We start from the raw sequence: 14,601 nt of genomic DNA, 5'->3' as shown, positions 1-14,601 counted from the left end.
TTCACCTACTTTCTAGGGTCTTACACTATTAGTACCTATACTCTTTTTCCACATCCTCGACACAATACTCCTTTATGCTCCTTAGTGGATCAATCAAAGCCCTTATAGAAGTTTTGCAAAGAAATATCTAACCTTTGTTGTAGCTAAAAGTTACTATCAATAAGAATCTTGGAAGTTTGAGAGTTGGAGGATCAAACTTTTAAGAATAACTATGCTATAAGTCCACACTTGTCTTCAATAAAAGATTTCTATTTATAAAATATTTTTTAGAATTATGGTATACGATTGTAAAACTTACCAAAAATAATTTTTGAAATTAAAAATATAGTAAAAACCAAATTAGGAAACATAAAAATTTCTCTTCATAATTCCTTAAATTAGTTATTCCAAAAAGTTTTATCAACTATAAATACATACTTACGTTAAATTTCATAAACCCTTTTATGGAGAGTTTTCTAATTTTAAAACATTCCAAAATTCTTTTTAGGATCTAACAACAATTCAGAGATAAACATAATTTTAAAACTTATAAAAAATAATTTTTGAAATTAAAAATATAGCATAAACCAAATTAGGAAACACAAAGAATTATCTTCAATTCCTTGTTTCTTGTATTATCCATTGCAAAATGTTTTACCAACCATCTATACATATTTACTTTTAATTTTATAAACCATTTTATGGAGAGTTTTCTAATTTTAAAACATTCCAAAATTATTTCTAGGATCAACCACCAAGTTAGAGATAAACACAATTTTAAAACTTATCAAAAATAATTTTTGGAATTAATAATATAATAGAAACCAAATTAGAAAACATAAACAAAATTCTCTTTCTAATATTTTGAATTAGCCATTCTAAAAAGTTTACCAACCATAGATACACATTTAACCTTAAATTTTATGACTCTAAATAATCCAAATTTAAATATGTTCGTCTTAATCCAAATAAGACCCAAGAAATTAAGTTGCATCTAATTAATAAGAAATGAACAAAATTGCAAAGCAAATAAAACAGATTAACATATTTCTTATTCAATTAATTCAAGACTGGAAAATTCCACAATCCAATTTTAGAGATAAAGCTTCTTAGGTAATCTTAGGGTATTCAAAATCTTTGGTCAATCGAGATCACCATGAGTTCGATAACTCAAGGTTGTATCTGAATCTTAGTTTTCTTGTTTTATTTTGACATCTGAATTACAATTACAATTGATGAATAAATTTGAAATTCAAAGTGTAGGTCTAAGACTTAGGTCCTTAGTACTCCTTGTAGATTTGTGTTATGGTAGATAAAAATAGTAAAACCCTAAATAACTAAAAATCAATAATCACTAACATCAAAGAATGGACTATTGTACTATCCTTTGGTCCAAACTAACCTTGGAGAGTATTTTGATTTCAATGCTATTGTCTTAAACTTTCATTTAATCCATAAATAGCTTGAATTTATCCATTGTTTTTCCTAAGTTCTAACCTTAGGATTTAATATTTCACACCCAAGAAGGTTTTTTAGCCTATCATGAGAATCCATAAAAGAAAGTAAAAGATCGATTATAGGATTAAAAAATTTAAAAAAAATTATTAGATTAATACTAAAGAGAAGAAAATTTTTCCACGAATCTTCAACTTCTTCTTTCTTTAGAAAAATTAAGAAATCTCTAAGTCCTAAAAACCTTAAAAATTAAGTTTCTATGGTCAACATAAAAACCTAATATGTGACATGTTCCTATCGGTCACTTATTTAAAAAAACTACCTATAATTAAATAAAAATTAATAAAATTATAATTGGCAATCATGCAAGGCCCACTTTGGATTAGAGAAATGTTGAAATTTGCAAATCTTGAAAGTTTACAACTTATTTCAAATTGAGCAAGACACTTGTCAAAATTTTGAATATGAAAAAATGCAAAATATTTGTGTTAACCACCAAAGGAGGCTTAAACTTAAGATTATAATTACATGCATGTATGTGTACATTATTAACGAAACCCTAAAATTTAATAATGTCCTTTATGTACTCATTGTAACATTTAAAATGTTCATAGCTAAACTTGATTTGTGCCCAACTCAAGCCTATTATAAGCTTCACCTAAGAACAAGAGGGTTGAGCCAAGCCTCGTTTTACTATATATATATATTGATATTATGATTTTATTGTACTTTGGTTTGTTTCCTATCTAAATCTTTATACAATAAATTATTTTAAAGTACAAATTTTTGAAAGGCAATAATCAATTTTTTTTTTTCGGTTGCTTTTACTTTCAAAACAACCCTTTAATTAGTTCTTCTCTCAATTATCTCCTTTAATCTGTCCTCTCAGCTACCGTTTCGGTGGGATTTCATTGGGGTATATAATAATCCCTCAATCAATCCATCATTGTCTTAAAAATAAGAATTAAAGGCAATGACAACTGACCCAAAAGGGAAAAAAAAAAAGATGGAAAAAAATAAAAGAAAACATTCTTAACCAACATGACAATGTGGCTTGGTCTCTCTATGACCTAAGAACAAAAGGGTTGAGTCAAGTCTCGTTAGATTGTACTTAATTTTATTTATTTCTTATCTAAAAAGCTATACATATTTTTAAGCATAAATTATTGAAAAGCAACAGCCAAATTTTCATTTTTCCTGTTGCTTATACTTTCAAAACTATATCTCCTTTAATTAGTTCTTCTCCCATCAATCAATCCATGGTTGTCTAAAAAATTGAGAATTAAAGATAATGTGAACCCACCCGAAAGAGGAAGCAAAGATTGAAAAGAAAATAAAGCATTCTTAAATGATAAGGCCATGTGGCATGGTCTCTCTACTTTAAGCTGGTTTTCTATTGCGGCACGTAATCTTACATGGTGAGAAGAAGTCTGGGGGTTTCCTTTCACTGTCATTGTAGGAGCCTAGAGCTTTCTTCAAAGTATGGAATTTTAAAAGGGTTTGGTTCTATAAGGACTATTGATGGGAAGACACCATGGTGTGGGCCATGGATGCTTGTAGCATCAATCTTTATTTATTATAAAGTTTGTCATGAAGACTAGGTCTTATTTTCATCATAGGATAAAAATGATGTACTTAAATTAGACGTTATGAAAATATATATTTTTTTTAATCGTAATATATAAATTTGCTTATTTGAAAAATAAGTTTATTTCATCAATGTAAAAATAAATTAGGTAATGAAAAACTAGTTTTTATTTTTTTAATCGTACAAATAATGATTTGTAGTTATTGAAAGGTAATTTGATTATATCAAAGAGATAGAAAAGAAAATTGATTTTATTTTCTATTTGTTATTGTATTTGAATTGTCTTTTAATAATGGGGATATGAATAAAAAATTTATTCTGGTTGGAATCAACTCATTTTTGTCTTAATTTTGATTCTTTTTTCTAATAGTACCGTGATTCGTTTTTATTCTCGTTCTATTCCTATGTCTATTTTCACTTTACCAAACCTTCCCTACGAGCATCTTTGGAACACTGAAATAGGGAATGGAAATAAAAAATCCATTTTGTTTTCCATTCATCATAAATAAATAAAAATTTGCTTTCGAAAATCAAAACCCACTCATAATAGTATTTGAATTCTTTTTCTTTTCTTTTTTTCACATAATACTTTGATTCATCCCATTCTTATTTTTATTCTCAAATATCGAATACATCCGTGAGTTAAGTTGATCAAATTGAGAAATGATATAATTATAATTGAAAATTTCAAATCTTGTTTTGTTTCATATTTTGTTTTAAAATAGTTTTTCCTTTTTTAATGTAATAGCTAAAAGTTTTTGTATTTTATATAAAAGTTAGCATAATTTTCTAGTTTTAAAAACAAAAACAAGAAATGTATCAAAAGTATTTCAAATATATTCTAATATCACCATTATAATATTATAGATTCAATAATAAAGATATGATTTTTACTCTTGTAGCTATAATTAGGCCCAATTATAAGGTTACAGAGCATGGGCGCTACCATTGAGTTCAAATTATTTCTTTGTATCAAATTTTATTTCGTGTAATTTAAGGTATGTAAATTATTATTTTTTTCTAATTTGTGATTAATCAAAATTTAAAATATTGAGCTTCTTCTTTTTACACCTCGATTTTTTAAGTATACATACAAAGATTCATGACTTTTTAATGTTTTTCAATTACTTATTAATGGATATATAAAATTCCTTTTAAAAAAATGGACTTTGATATAAAACTCAAATAAAAATACTATTTTAATATTTTTATTTTGTTAGGGCCCAGCTCGACCCTTTTATGAGTCCAGCCTAGTTCATCAATACTTGGATCGAGCCAAGTGGGCAGGCCTTTGGCCCATCCTAATTTAAGAAGATTTATGTGGAACAATTTTTAGATGTAAAGCTGCTTCTTCTTCTTCTTCTTCTTCTTCTTATTATTATTATTATTTTAATATCAAAATTAAAAAAATAATAATACAATTTATATTTTTGATGGTACAGAAAAAGTTCTTTCTTTCATGGTTAATAAATTTTTTATAATACTAATATTATCTTGAAACATTATGACTTCGATTTTAGTTTTAGCTTATAATTAAAAACAAGAAGTTATCCTAAATGGTCTCTTCATAATGATTAAAATATTTATTTTTCCTCGATGGTTCATTTAAGTGGTTAGTTGTCATATTTAATGATGATCAATATTTTTTTTTTCTTTTTTACTAAAAATAAAAAATATTAATTTCTAAGATTTTTTCAAAGAACTCATCCAAAATTTGTTCTAATTGAACATTATGCCCTGTTTAGATTGACTTTTGAGAAGGCAAAACTTTTTTTTTAAAATTCAATGAGAGCTTCTATTATCCAATTTGACTAATTTTAATAAAAGAGTTTGTGACTTAAAAAAACTTTTAAACTATTTCTCAAACAAATACCGTAATATCTCTGAAACTCTATTCAAAGAGGATATATAACATTAATGTTATCATTAATGTCTTTTAGTTTAACTTTTAATAAAAAATTGAAAATTAAGAATATGTTTCATAGTGTTTTTATTTAAACTACTTTTAATGAAAGTGTTTTTAAGAGAATTATCGATTAAGTGTTTTTTTATAAAACATTACAAATGATTTTTCAATACTATGAGTGATTTTTTTTAAAATTTTTTAAAAGTATTTTTAAAATTTTACCAAATACCTCTTTTATTTCTTTTCAAAAATAATTTTTAAGCCAAAAACGTTTTCTAAAATTACAATCACACTCTAAGTCATCTTGCTAAATATAAAAGGCCTTATAGCAAGTTGGAGTAACTTGAATTTAAAGGAAAATGCCACCATTTTTTCATGCTATAGTTTATTTATCTTTTTATTTTGAAATAATTAAAAATACACTATACCAATAAGGAGAAAAAAAAAATTACAAAGGAAAAAAATCTAAATAATAACATTTTCATCTTGGTAATCACTATATATGCTAGGAAGCACTTTTAACCCTCTCAAAATTACTTTCAAATAAACTGAGCCATAAAAAGGTGTTTGGCTTGAATTTTAACAAATTTTGATTTAACAATTGGTTCAAATTAATTGTGCTCAATTTTTCACCTCGGGTTATCTAGTAAGGCACTTAACATTGGGTTGAATGGCCCAAAATTTTGGACAGGACAGTGGGTTTGGCGGCCCAACCTGGTGTCCAGCCCAAAACTTTATACTATGTTTGGTTTTGGGAAAATGTGAGGGAAAGAAAATAAAAAGGAAAAGCGGAAGGAAATAAAAAAATGAAAGAAAATAAAAAATAGATTTAAAATTAAAAAAATATTTTTATATATTTCTTCAAACTCATTTAACTTAATTTTCTCCATTATATAAGGATTAAATAATTTTAAAATGTATAAATTTCTAACTAATTTTAATCATATATATATATATTTTTTTTAATTTTATAGTGAAACAAAATATGAGAAAACTGTTTTCCTTTACAATTTTTTTCTTTCCTTGATACTTTCCGGGAACCAAACATAATCTTAACTTTGAAACATCAAATCAAAATATAAGTTACTGGATTTAGTTACTTCATTTATGAATGTGAGAAAAAATCTAGGGTATAAATTCAGTATCTATCGAATATCGAATTTACAATCTTAACTATTGAAAGCGTACGGTGAAATTTAATTCATTAGATAAAGATACAAATATATGATCCAAAATATAAGCAAGTGAGACGAGGTATAAATAAACAAAGTACAAAGCAATGGAATACAAGTTGGGTACAAAACAATGACATCAAATTGGTTACATGACACGCCGTGATTGGTCTTGCTTTTTGGCAAAACACCGCTAGGACTAAGGTAGAAGTAATGGAATACAAGTTCTCTACAAAGCAATTATATCAAATTATGTGCATGACACGTTGTGATTGGCCTCACTTTTGGACAAAGCACTGATAAGATCATGCTACAAAGTAATGATATTAGATTATAAAGGCTAGATAGGCCTTTTCCACCTACCTAGCCACTAATGCCCTAAATTTCAAACCCAACCCACTAAAAATTGGGTTGGACACCCCAAATCTTTGGGCTGGGCACCAAGCTTGGGGGCCCAACCCAATGTTCTTCCACAATGGCCAGGCAACAGGCCTTCTGTCCTAAGGTTATTTGCGCTTGGGGATTGAATAAGTCCTAGAAATTTTCTTGAAAGGTTTTTCCTGGACAAGAAACACGGGAAAATGAATGGATCAACTTCTGAATTGAAAATGAACACACAACAACCCCAACTTCTGAATTGATTAACTTCAAAAACTAAACTCCTGCTTGCCCAAATGATCTCTTGCAGTGGGCAATGGCAGCCTGGACCGAGTTCTCCCTGGTGTAACCTCTACTCTCCCGATCTGCGACTCCTCTCTCATTAATTGGCGAGCACTTGATCGAACCCGGGCAGCTCTTCGTCTTCGTCTTCGTCTGCTTGCTCCTCCCACCAATGCTCATACTACTAATTGCTTCCAACACCCCTCTAATGGCCTCCATGTTTATATCCATCGCCGCCGAGGTTTTGGTTTTTTTTCTTCTGCAATCTCCCCGGCCCTCTCCTACTGTCCGGTTATCCAATGGCTTGATCAGCTTCCGATGACTCCAGATAGTACTACTCATCTCTTGTGATTTTACCTTATTGCCTTTGACTTGACGGGGTTTCACAAATGATGTGAGCATTGGTCTGATTTTGATGGAGCGAAACTTGATCAAGATCTTTGTGATGCTGCCGTTTATGGCGGTTGTGACCTTAGATGCTTTCCTTCAAATCCATGCAGATTAATCAATTGAAGGGGAAATATTTTCTTGGACCAGAAAAATTATGATCTTGTTTGGCGTACTGGAAAATAGAGCTGAAACTGTTGACAATTAATTTTGAATCTTCCTTGTTTTTGTACAGGAGTTATCCCTATTTGACTGATATTTTGGTTTTAGTGAGTTTAGGACTTTGATTTTCTAAGTTAGAGTTTTAAATTCAGTCAGAAAATGAAACAAAGAAAATATCAAACGTTTGATTAATTTAGTCAAACATCTGTCATCAAAACTTGCAGAATATTCTTACCTGCTCTCCGAGCTGGCCAGTCGCCGGTTTTCATCAATCCGGTCGGTTTCCTCTGATGATGGTACCCTACTACTCGACACAAAGGCGTTGAGTACTCGATTGATGGCCGAAAATTGCACCCTCCTCGTCCTATTATTACTTTTGGAATTAGTACCCGAAAGGCCTGAAGTAATCAGCTCAGACCCTCGAGATTTAGACGATGAGGATGATGACAATGATGATGATGATGAAGCATCAGAAGATAGGAGTACTTGGTGGGTTGGTACTTGATCCACGAATAATTCTTTCAAGGGAACCCTAGAGGAGGAAAACGAGACACGAAGCTTCAAATCATCGTCGTCCTGAGTAGGCAAGGGCTCGAGCGCGATTTCAATATAGGATTCGTCATCGTCTTTGTCGTCGCCTTCATCATCACTGAAATCACAGCAGGTGAAGGAGAAGCTCTCATCCATGTCTGAGTAGTACCCATCTTGAGAATTGGAGGTGTCCATATGATCTGAACCAAACTAATGATCAGACCAATGGTACCATACTTTTATACTAAGAGATGATATGAATCAATATAATATAAGATTAGTTACTGATCATGAGCCTAGAGATGATGATTAATGAATAATTAATGAGTATAAGAGAGTAATAATAGAGAAGAGGAATATTAGGATGATTAGGGCTGGTGGGTGGGTGGATGATGAGGAATGCATGTACATGGGAACTTTCAGAATTTGGTTTGCAGTGAAAGGGTTTTTACAAGTAAAAGTCATCAATTTGGACTTGTTTATAGGGTTGGACCACGGCTTTGTTTTTTTATCAACCATAACCCCACTTAGCTTCTTCGAAGTCCCCAAAAGAGTACGGCAAATTTATGGGTTTTGAAGGAAAAAAAAAAATTCAATGGTTTTTGACAATGACCCATGTTGAATAACAACCTCATTGACCATGGAAGCTAAAGACTTGCAGTTGGGGGTGGCCTTCCTACCTTGTATATTTAATTCATTCTTTCTTTTTTACTTTTTAACACGAAATAAAAAGAATTTATTTCATAAGAAAATAAATTATAAAAATTTATAATAATTTTTTTATTTATAAGATATATTTATTTTTAACATTATTACATGTTTTAAAAAAAATTAAAATAAAATGACGCGAAAATTTTCTCTACTTACTTTAATTGACAATTATTTAAAATTTTCTTTGAGATAAGGATGTGAATCTATTTATGTGACGCCCCAAACCTAATTTAGGGGTAAAATCATAATTTAGAAATTAATTAATTTAATAAGTGTAAAAAAGGTTTTTTCTATCTTTCTTTATTCAAAAAATCATTTTATACAATGATAAGAGAGATTAGAAAGCATAGAGTTGAAAATTTGAAGGCTTACAGTTGAAAATCAATTTTTTCAAGTAAGATTTTAATTCTTAAATTAATATTTTATACTCTTTAATTAGTTTTAAACACTTTAGATATTTTTTTAAAGATTTTAATCTAGATTATGGTTTCTTAAATTAATTTTTAGATAAAAAAGATTAAAAATTTATGAAAATTGAAATTATTAAATCCATAAAATTATATTAATGCTCCTTATTGAACTTTAAGCTCATTTCCCTTTATTGATAATTTTTCAGGTATTTTCAGTTCGAGCAAATAGTGATGGCTAGGTTGGAGAATTTTTTTTATTAAGATTTTGATTCAAACTTTAATGGGAATGATTTGAGTTTAGAGTTATTTGGACAATAATACTATGATTGATATGTTGGTTTAAAAGTTGAGATTTGAAAATTTTAGAATTTTTGTTCTATTACTTTGAACATTAATTTGGTAATTAGTAATTTTCAATTACAAGATAAATGTTTGTGTCATTTTCACTTTGAGTATTTGAATTTGAGGTGTGAAATGATCGTCATGCCCATGGAGTAAGTTTTGGGGCTTGACAATTTAAGTAATCTGACATGGTAGGAATGAACATAATTTGTCGGGCTTGTTTTATTGTCATCCCTATTTAGAGCAAGATATTGTTAGGATTTAAAGTTTTCATAGAGTTTGTGTTACAAATTATATTTTTAGGTCAAATTACATTGGGATCTTAGACAAATCCATAAATTATATATATATATATATATATATATATATATATATATATATATATATATATATATATTTGTCATTAGTCTCCTTCATTCCCCAAAAAAGGGTAAAATTATTTCAATAAGTCTAAGCATATCACATTAATTAATCAATATAAATATAAGCAATGGAACCCACAGTTGCAGCAGATAATGTTAGAATTATTCAGAAATTAAGGAATTTCATGGATCTAATGTACCTAACGTTGAAAACAACTTTGAAGCTACCAATATGGACCACCATTGACATACACATATTAATTATAATCTCATTCCTTGATTTATTCTAAAAATCAAATCAACCCCTGAATTTAAGGGACCCTACTGTTTATTTGTATTTAGTTATTTTTTATACCAGACATATATATTTTTTAATTTATAACATTTTTTTATATTATATTCTTCATATTTAATTATATTTTTATTTTAGAGATATCCCATAAATAAGCATAATAGTTTAATTAAAAGGATTGTTTTGTTTTTATTCCATGCATCATAAGAGACAGTGAAGACAATCCAGAAAGTTATTAATTAAAATGGTGCCAGCATATTCCAGATTTTGCTAAATTCCTACAAGTTATTGCCTCTACTAAAGGCTAAGCTTTTGTTTATTTCCTTTTCCGTTCAATTTTTTTTTTCCTTTTTTCCTCGTATTTCCCTTCAATTTTGTGGGAATTAAACATAGCCTCATGTTTGGAGGAAATATTGTAACCCTTGGTTTCTTACCCCATGCCTAGCGGTTGCAGCAATTAAGTGGGCTTGGGCCAAACAAACCCTAATTCCAGATGGGTACATAACAAATGGGCCAACAAAGCCCAAAAGTTGAACAGTGAGGAGAAGCCCATTTCTCATTTTGTGATAATCATCGGAAAATGAAATTTTGAAGGAGACACTCCCTGTAGCCCTAGGGATTTTGTTAATCAAATAGTAGTAATTATGGTGATTTTTAAAACTAATTTCATGATTAAAAGATTAAAAGAATTAGAAGCATTAATAATTTTAATGAAAACCTCTCGTAGATTTTTTTTTTTTTGTAGTCATTTAGTAATTAAAATCAATATCCATAAACATAACATGATTGATATTGATACTATCAAATCACTTATGCTATATTTGGATCTTGAAAATTGAGATAAACAAAATATAAAAGAAAAATAGAAGAAAAGAAAATAAAAATTATAATTTTTTTTCTTCTATTGGACCATCCATGACAAAAATGAGGGGGAAAATAAAATTATCAAATAATGCACTTTCTTATAACTCTCCTCAACTTATTTGTTTTTTATGAGATTTTCTTTTCTTTTTCTTTAAAACAAAGAGAAAAAAGAGTTAGGCATTTCCCCGCTCTTTTTTTGAGATGAAAATCAATAAGATATCAACCCCTATGCTAATATTTTTAGAAATGTATGATCCTAACCGGTTCAAACCTTGTCCATCCCAAACCTTGACCATAAAAAAATATGAAAAAGAAAGAAAAAAAAACTACTTAATTTTCCTTTTTGTTTTCAATAAAAAATTTGTGAGAAATAAAATTAAGAATGCATTTGGTACTGATTTTAAAATGTGTTTTTGGCATTTTTAATACTTAGAAAATTTTATTTTTCAAGTATTAGAAAGACTAAATACATTTTCTAAAATTACTATAAAAAATATCCTTAATTTAGAAAAAAATATACTTTTCTCAAAATTTCCCAACTCTTTTTCAAGAAAATGTGAAGAGAATTTAATTAGCATTGCCACCTTCTTTTATTAATTTTTTTTCTTTTTCCTTTAAAAGAAAATGATTGTTATTAAGAAAAAAAATTTATTTCCTTACCATATTCCAGCAATCAAACTTTGCCTTCATGCTTTTGAAGAACCAATATCAAATAAAAAGAAATGTTAATTTTCATAAAAATTCCAAGGATTCATACAACACATTTGATCTTACATATTTTATTGTAAAAAAATTGATTAATTAATACTTTGCAAACTATAATCACAAAATACCAACAAATAATTCTATACAAAGAATAAAAAATTTATTTATAACATTATGATTTATAAGTAAAAGAAAAGCTTTATTAATTTAAATGGAAGATCTATTTTTCAAAATCAATTAATGAACAATTTCTATTTATTTAATAATTGAAAAGTTCAAGAAGAGATAAAAATAAAAAAATTCAAAATCTCTTATTTAGTTTATAGTAAATATGCAAATATAATAAAAATCATTAAAAAATGATATATTTTCGGTCATTTTTTTTTGTTTTTTTATATGAAAGAGAGAGAAACAAACAAACAAACAAATTTGAAAATTTTCGTTAACAACTTTTTATTTAGTTTAAACGCCTATAATAGTTTTTGGATGACAATACTATTATCATGTTTATATTACTTTTAATTTATAAATAAGGGTTTTTAAGTTAATAAAAGGTGATTGAACAAATAACTTAGGGTCTCTTTGGTAATTGTTTTTTAAAGCAATTTTTAAAAATTGTTTTTGAAAATTGTTTTCTAATTTTTGTAGAACAAAAGTCTATATGAAAACCTAAAATATTTTTAACTTATTTTTAATATTTGTAAATATATTTTAAAAATAATTTTTATGTATAGTATTTTATTTTTAATCATTTTATATGTTTGTATAATTATTTTTTAAAACCATCCTAAAAAAATAGGTGAAAACAACAAAAATAATGAAATGATGTTTTCTAAAAATACCTTATTTTATATTCTTAATAACAGAAAATAAAAAATAGTTTTTAATTATCAAATATGTTTTCTATATTTTTAATTTTAAAAAACAAAAAATCGATTAAAAAACAATTCCCAATAAGGCTTTCATTCTCTCCTCTTCCCGCCCCCCTTGTTCTCTCTTAATGTTTACGTTTATTTTATAATAATTGGCATGATATGAAGGTTAAGGAAGTTGGCTTTCCATTTCAAGCTTTCTTTTGGAAGAATTCTCTGCATTTTAAACTTTTTGTTGATTTTAAGTAAAAGAGAAACACATTTTTTTTTTTTTTTTACTTTTTTCCATTGGTTACTTTCTAATTATTATTTTTGTGTAGAAGATATTTTTTATGATACAATTTTCTCTTTCTTAAAGGAAGGAGAGCTACCTCTAGAAGAATAGTAAAATTAATGTTCAACAAATAAAATCAAGTGACAATCTAATATATTTACAAAAACATTTTCAACTACAATACTCAATAACCTTATATATAATATTGTAATATATTAACTCAAAAATCTTCATGTTATGTTAGAGGAAGTATAATATATCAACACAAGAAAAATAAATTAATGAGAATATTACTACACTATACTCTAAAAAAAACTTTATTAAAACTTTGTCTCACTAGGTTTTACTTGTAATATTTTGAATGAGACAATCATAGTAACTCAAAAACATTAAAAACATATCGTATTACTTTCCCTTCATTAAGAATTTTTTCAGAGTTTTTTCCAATAAAGTTTTAATAAGATATATTCCAAGAATAATTGATATTGAAAGGAGAATATTAAAAAATTTTATGATATTTTGTGATTACTATATTTGTACTATCATCATGTTTATATTATCTTATCATTTTCTTTTCTTTTCCCTTATTCTTTATTAATATTTTCATTCATTTTATAACATATTTTTTTATTTACCTTTATTTATTTTTTACTATTTTTTTCATCTATTTTCTTTTTGTCATACTTTTTCATAAACTTTAAAAGATTATGACAAGATTCGATCATAGTATTAAGGTCACAATCAAAGAAAGATTTACCATTAATAATTTGACAAATTAACTTCATAAACATAATTATTACTAGTATAAAATAAAAATAAAAAAATCTTTTCCATAATCACCTCCACAAAAAGCATAATCAAAATCGCCAAGATTAGTGACCTTGGCAAGTGGGTGTAGGTTCCACACTTCCACCCACAAAAAATGTGGTTGAGAATAAAAGCAAACCACCGAGCTTTTATTCTAATTTTTCCGTGCCAAAATTTAATTTTTTCAAATTCTAATTTTCAAAACTTCCATTTCAAATACTTTTCTAAAATTTCAATTTTCAAATAATCTTTAAAACTTTAATTTTTCAAAATTCCAATTTTCAAATAAAATTTTCAAAATTCCAATTTTCAAAACTCCCATTTTCAACCTTTTTTTTTAGAATTAAAATTTTAAATTTTAATTTTTAAGATTTCAATTTTCAAAACTCTAGTTTTCTTTCAAATAATTTTAATTTCACCCCAATTTTGAAGTATTTTTAATTCTACAACTTTTCATCCTTATTAGGGTTTTAGGTAAAAAAAAAATCTTGTTTTTAATAAATTTGCTACTTTTCCCTTCAGATAAACATTTTCACAAACTTTCTTTGATTTTTAAATGATCTTTTGTTTCTCTTGATTTTAAATAAACATGAATATGATTTTCATAATTCCAAAACAATGGAATTTGTGGGATTAAGTCATGCAAAATCAATTGGGCTTTGGTGGGGCCCTACATATGAGTTTTCTCTTCTGATTGTCAACTGTTATGCTTAATGAATATTGTTTGATCTTTGTCTTGCTCTTTGATATGTATGTAATAATTTTATACTTGAACTAACCGTGTTTCCATGATAACACAATATTACTTGCTGTTAAGGTACGATCTCACTCTCACTTTTCTTATTCTTATGCATGATTTGTTTTATTATTTGATCATTTTATTGGTATCCATTAATTTTTTTATCAATTGTCACACTTGCTTCACCTTATTTAGTAGAGACTCTTTTTTAGGGACTTAGAGGGGTGATATGGTATTTTTACCGTACCTTCCCAATAAGTAACCTGACTCTTGAATTCGACTTTGGTTTTCCACATACTGTCTTTTCCAAATAAGGAGTCGCATTTACGGTTTTCTTTCTTATTTTGTTTTCCCTTAAAAATAAAACAAAAATAAATTACGAC

General features: G+C 27.3%; 1 protein-coding gene across 1 annotated transcript; it reads right to left on the bottom strand.

Moving 5' to 3' along the window:
- Positions 1–6,102: 6,102 nt before the first annotated feature.
- Positions 6,103–8,228, bottom strand: LOC117919846. The gene is made up of 2 exons (XM_034837123.1): positions 7,545–8,228; positions 6,103–7,244 (listed from the first exon to the last, which is right to left on the bottom strand). Exons 1-2 carry the CDS (start codon positions 8,033–8,035, stop codon positions 6,755–6,757), a joined length of 981 nt encoding a protein of 326 aa, XP_034693014.1. The 5' UTR covers positions 8,036–8,228; the 3' UTR covers positions 6,103–6,754.
- Positions 8,229–14,601: the final 6,373 nt, after the last annotated feature.

This window comes from Vitis riparia, chromosome 8 (assembly GCF_004353265.1).
Source record: "Vitis riparia cultivar Riparia Gloire de Montpellier isolate 1030 chromosome 8, EGFV_Vit.rip_1.0, whole genome shotgun sequence".
NCBI classification, from domain to species: Eukaryota; Viridiplantae; Streptophyta; class Magnoliopsida; order Vitales; family Vitaceae; genus Vitis; species Vitis riparia.
The sequence above is the reverse complement of the archived record's forward strand: the minus strand, read 5'-3'. Positions and strand labels throughout refer to the sequence as shown.